The sequence below is a fragment of the Megascapheus bottae genome, chromosome 16 (genome assembly GCF_031878675.1).
Source record: "Megascapheus bottae isolate mThoBot1 chromosome 16, mThoBot2.hap1, whole genome shotgun sequence".
NCBI lineage: Eukaryota > Metazoa > Chordata > Mammalia > Rodentia > Geomyidae > Megascapheus > Megascapheus bottae.
This window is the reverse complement of record NC_143524.1, coordinates 40,558,929-40,564,928: the sequence shown is the minus strand read 5'-3', so window position 1 is coordinate 40,564,928 and position 6,000 is coordinate 40,558,929. Positions and strand designations below refer to the sequence as shown.

General features: G+C 39.5%; 1 protein-coding gene across 1 annotated transcript; it reads right to left on the bottom strand.

The window, feature by feature from the left end:
* Nucleotides 1-914: 914 nt before the first annotated feature.
* Or2d2 (olfactory receptor family 2 subfamily D member 2) lies at nt 915-1,862 on the bottom strand. The gene has a single exon (XM_090349272.1). The coding sequence runs from the start codon at nt 1,860-1,862 to the stop codon at nt 915-917; it is 948 nt and encodes a 315-aa protein (XP_090205398.1).
* Nucleotides 1,863-6,000: the final 4,138 nt, after the last annotated feature.

Below are 6,000 nucleotides of genomic sequence, written 5' to 3'. Positions count from 1 at the left end.
GGTGGCCAGGCACTGGTGGCTCACACCTATAATCCAAGCTACAGAGGAGGCTGAGATCTGAGACTGCAGTTTAAAGACAGACCTAGCAGGAAAGTTTATGAGACTCTTATCTCCAATTAACTACCAAAATGTTGGAAATGTAGTTGTGGCTCAGGTATTGAGTAGAGGAGAAAAAGAGAGAGGGGGAGGGAGGAGAGAGAGAGAGAGAGAGAGAGAGAGAGAGAGAGAGAGAGAGAGAGAGAGAGAGAGAGAGTCCTAGAGATCACATGTATGTCCCATGTCCTGTTTCATTGTACCCATTTTCTTCATTATCTACCTGAAATATGCATACAAAGTACCTAACTTGTGGCAAGTGATTAAATAATGTTGGCTAAATTTTTATTATTTGATTTTATGAAAAAAATCATAAATAACAAAATGGAAAAGAACTTGGATTAGAAGCTAGCTACTGGTGAAACTTCTTTGCAGTTCACCAGGAAAAGGGTATAGGTGAGGGAGCTAAATGTAGAGGTATGGATAGTTATAGTGGTAGAATGTCAACTTTGAACAAAAATGCCAGGCAGTAGTTAGAAGTTCTGAGTTCAAACCCTTGTACTAATAACAATAACATTAAAAGAAAGTTGGTAAGGATCCAAGACATACATTATGATTAAAAATGTATTTAAAAGGCTTATAAAATATGCTTCTGAAGGAATTTTTACTATCTCAGTAGGTCTCAAAAGGTAAACAAAAAGGAATCCAATTCCTTGTATTGCCTCCTGAGTTCTTCTTCATTCTTCTTCTACAAAGTATAAATAATAGATAGTAGGTCCATTGACAAGTCCCCATGATGATACCATTCACATAGCTTATATTCACAAAGAAGAAGACTACCTTGCACAATTTTACCTTGTCAGAAGCCAGACCAGTCCCAGTCAGTGAGTGGTTCTCAGCCCACATGGACAATTCCTCGTGGCTACTTTTCTCAGGGCTCTCTTTACATCCTTGTTCCTCAGACTGTAGATAAGAGGATTTATCATGGGGGTCACCACAGCATAGAAAACAGACACAAGTTTCCCCTGCTCTTTAGAAGACTTGGGTGTCATGTAGGTGACGATTGCTGACCCATAAAAAAGGATGACCACGATGAGATGGGAGCTGCAAGTAGAAAATGCCTTGAGCCTTCCTGCTGCCGATTTTATCTCGACCACCGTGGCTATGATGTGACCATAGGATACAAAAATTAGGGAAACAGGTATTAGGAGAATCACAACTCCCATGAGGAAAATGGCCATCTTTGAGGTATGGGTGTCGGTGGATGCCAGGACCAGCAGTGCAGGGGCCTCACAAAAGAAATGAGCAATGCTGTTGCTGCCTTGGTAGGGCAGCCTTAATGTGAATGTGGTATCTACCACAGACACTATAATGCCACTGGTCCATGATCCCGTGGCCAGCTGTACACACACGCTCCGGGTCATGACACTGTGGTACTGCAGAGGGTGGCAGATGGCCACGTAGCGATCATAAGACATCACAGCCAAAAGGGCACACTGTGTACACCCAAAGACGAGGAAGAGGAGCAGCTGAGCTGCGCAGCGTGCGAAGGAAATGACCTTGTTTCGGGAAAGCAAGTGGGCCAAGGCCTGAGGAACTATGTTGGTAGAGAAACAGAGGTCAGCCAGAGACAAGTTGCAGAGAAAGAAGTACATGGGTGTGTGAAGCTGGGCGTCAGCCTGAACAAGGGAGAAGAGAAGCAGATTTCCAAGCACCGTGACCAGATAGACACCCAAGAATAAGATGAAAAGCAGTTGCTGGGTGTGCAGGTTGGCAGAGAGCCCCAGCAGGAGGAATTCTGTCACCTGTGTCTGGTTTATTTGTCTCATCATTTGTCTTTCTTTTCAGCAAGAAGTCATATTATGTGATACACACTGGTGTGAATAACCTATATAATTATATGATTAGAATCAGAGGCCTTAGAAATACCCCCAACCACCAGGAGCCATTTCAAAACCCCTCTTAGAACATCATCATTCTGTTTTAGTTGGCAGTGTGCCATGTTGAGAAAAAAATATTCTGGTAAGAGGTACCTTCCTTGTTGACAGTATCTGTCAAGTAAAGAGTAGATCAAAAGAATTTTCCTCCCTATTCTGAACTATCACACTTCTAAAAATACAGTGGTAAGATTGGAGTCATTTGTAAACTTGAAAACAATGTAATTCCAATGTATTATCAGTTAAATCATCTTTGGCTTATGAGGATCTGGTTACCTTTTCTCTATCTCAAGACCACATTGACTTATTGTTAGGACATACAGTTGGATCTGTTTTTCCTTAAAAGGTTAGTTTGGAAGGTATACAAGGAGCCCAAACTTCCTTGCAGAACTCATATTTCTTTGAAAAAATAATAACCTGTTCTGAAGGCAACAGAGTGGTCTAGACACTTCCTTGGCAGTCCTGGCATGGCAGTCTCAACTGTGAGTAAATTTCCACAACAGCAAACACACCATCACAACAGAATGTTTATGTTAAGCTGCCAGTTTGGCTTGCTTCCTGCTTAGCTCAAATTCACTACTGCCCAACCTGTTGCCCAGAATTCTCTTGTGCTACCTTGCATTATCTATTGCTGACATATCCCAAAGTTAAAAGCTCTTCTGAAAACCCTCTATATCATTTCCACGTTGGTGTTGTTTAAGAAACACTATCACTTTGCATTTCGTAAATGATCATTAACTAACAATAATTAATTAAGAGGGGAGTACCTAATAACCACCTTCATTGTTTCAAAACAAATGTGAACTTCAATATTTGGAGCTATCATTAACAGCTGCAATGTGATATGAAAAAATGCTTCTGGTGTCTATAGGTGACAAAGTCATTGATGCAACTTATATTGGTAGGGATTGGTTATCAGTGTTTAAACTAAAAGGAAATGCCAAACTTCAGGTAGAGAAAGTAAAAGCTCAGAAGTAGCATTTCAAGTCCAAATTGAATTCAGAATTAAAACCTTCTGAGCTGGGCTAGAAGTGCAAGTTAGTGATTAAAAACAGCTACTTAGCAAATGTAAGGTTGAAGTTCAGTTCAAAAAGAAGTGCTGGGCTAAAGAAATTTTTCTTTAAAAAAATTAGAATAAAGGACTAAACTGTATCCTACAACATCTTAACATCTGTACAGATCTGTGAGTCCAGATGACAAGATTTCAACTCATCATTGGTCTTAAGACTAAAATTAGAGGATAGCATTACACTTGGAGGGCCAGAACTGTCAGAGATCCATCTATGTTAACTTTACTCTGTAGGTGATAACTCAAGCAAAAGCTTGGACCAAACCACACATCACTTTTATGACAAAAACCTAACTTATAAACTTTCACCTTTTGATGATTTTCCATGTAGGTCCCCCATCTTTCCTCACTTCATAAGTTTTCTATATATCTCTCCCAATTTCTCATTGCAGCATGAACACGTAATACATTCAATCACATATATCTAGTCTGTCTTAGATGCACAAGTGTGCGTACAGCACTATTCACTTACCTCCAGAACAGCTAGCTCCTAACAAATTGAATTGAACATATTTGTCATTCTCTGTGACAAGATGTCTAGGGGCAGGTACCATTACTGAGTCATCTTTTAGTCACAGAAAATATCATCAATCAAACATGGTACAAATTCATGTCCAGAGGATGTTCCTTGAGCTGATTTGACCTGAGGCGAAGAAAGTATCAGGAGACAGTGTGGAAGACCTTGTGAGTTAGCAATGAATGTGACTTGGGAGGCAGGAGCTCTCAAAGACCCTAAGATTACATTAGCAGGCACCACCTCTCACTTCTCCAATCGTCTTTAAAAATACTATTCTCCTATAGCAAATGTGGAGAAGAAAATGTTCTCCCAGGTAGCAGTGAACTTGTGCCCAGAGTCAAGAAGCTTCTGTTAGAAAATCATTTTTAAGGTGAATGTTTTTTTTTACCATTTTATTTCCCTTATTCAATATTTAACAGGTACTTGTGATTTTATTTCTCTAAAAGTAACATATGCTGCTGGATATAGAACAGGATTGAAAGAGCCACAGAAACTTGTACTGTCTAGGCTCACATGTTTTGCTCATCTGAATTCAAGATCCTTCTTGCTTGAACTCATCTCATCTTTATCCTCTGTGTATACTGCCTGTGTTCCCAGTACCCAAACTGATTCCAAGAAAATCATTTCTGTCCCTGTGAAATGAGACCAGGATTCTTCACGGAAATGTTCTATTGTAATTATAACTTGATTGTGTAGATCCACTGGGTTAGGAGAGGTGACATGCTTTATCTCATGCTTTCTGTTCTCTTCCTTTACAAATCTTAATGAAATTTTCTTATCTAGAGAAGTAAAAAAAAATAATTAGTATATCAAAGCCAATGAATCTACTTTATAATTAAGGGGAGAGCAGGGTAAGGGCCTTGAGTACTTCTTGGACAAACCAGAGACAGTAGCATCATGTGATAAAGGCAGAGTGCTCAGATCTTGGCAATCAAGACCACTGACAGGATAGGGAGGGAAATCACCACATTTCCCATGAGCTCTTGTTCTTCAAGATATACTGTGTGCAACAGCAGTCCTACTTAAACAAGGTAAAGTAGGTAGTAGAGATACAAGAAGCAGTCTCTGGAGCTGAAGTACTCGGGAGAATTCTGCATCATTAGTGGGAATCTTGAGCTCTGTTTTCTCTCTGAAGGCTCCCAAATGGTTACAAGGAAGACAGAAAATACATAGTTAGCGTTCCCATCTTGCTTATAGGTCTCCCAAGTGCTTAGAAGCTTTCTTAAGAAAACATTGTATTATTGGAATTAAGAATTTTGTTTCTGGAGGAAAAAAAAGAAAACTACTTGAAACTTGGGGTTGCCAGCAGCTGGCAACTTTCTTCTTCTTCTTCTTCTTCTTCTTCTTCTTCTTCTTCTTCTTCTTCTTCTTCTTCTTCTTCTTCTTCTTCTTCTCCTTCTCCTTCTCCTTCTCCTTCTCCTTCTCCTTCTCCTTCTCCTCCTTCTTTCTTCCTCTTCCTCTTCTTCTTCTTCCTATTATTATTATTATTATTATTATTATTATTATTATCATTTGTGGGTCATAGGGCTTGAACTCTGGGCCTGGGCACTGTCCTTGAGCTCTTCAACTCAAGGCTACTGCCCTACCCCTGAGCCAAGCCCCTCTTCTTGTTTTCTGGTGATTAATTGGATGTAAGAGTCTCATGTTCTTTAGTGCCAGGACTGGCTTTGAAGCACAGTCCTCAGATCTCACCCTCCTGGGTAGCAAGGATTACAGGCATGAGCCACCATGCCCAGCTACTTTTTTTTTTTTTACCAGCATTTGTTATTTGCACAATGGGGGGTTTCGTTATGACATGTTTGTATATGTACAATGCATCCCAATCAATCCATTCCTCTATCATTCTTCCTTAATCACTTTCCCCTTCTTAAAACAATTTCAACAGATTTCATAGTCCTATTTTCATGCATGTAAACAAATTACTTCCACCATATTCATCTTCCTCTATCTACCTTGTTAATCCAAATCCTTTCACTGTTACCACTCGCACCCCTACTCCAAAAAAACAAAACAAAACAAAAAACAACAAAAAACTTGAACCTGTTTTACTTTGCTTTTTTTTTTTTTTGCCAGTTCTGGGGTTTGAACTCAGGGCATGGGTGCTATAGTTGAGCTCCTTTTGCTTAAGGCTAGCATTCTACCACTTGAGCCACAACTCCACTTCTGGCTTTTTTTTTTGTAATTTATTGCAGCTGAGAGCCTCATGGACTTTCCTGCCAGTCTGACTTTAAACCTCAGTCCTCAGATCTGAGCCTTATAAGTAGCTAGGATTAGAGGAGTGAGCCACTGGTGCTCGGCATCTTATTCATTTTTTTCAGTATATATTAATTGTGCAAAGATGTACCACGAATTTTATATTTTCTTACCTCAAAAAAATCCACATAAACAGAAGAGAAATAACAGATAATGAATAACAGGGGAATAAACTTATTACTAAAATACAA

What these genes read in the sequence shown, in the direction of transcription:
- Or2d2 (XM_090349272.1), bottom strand. Translation starts at nt 1,862, where the DNA reads ATGAGACAAATAAACCAGACACAGGTGACAGAATTCCTCCTGCTGGGG.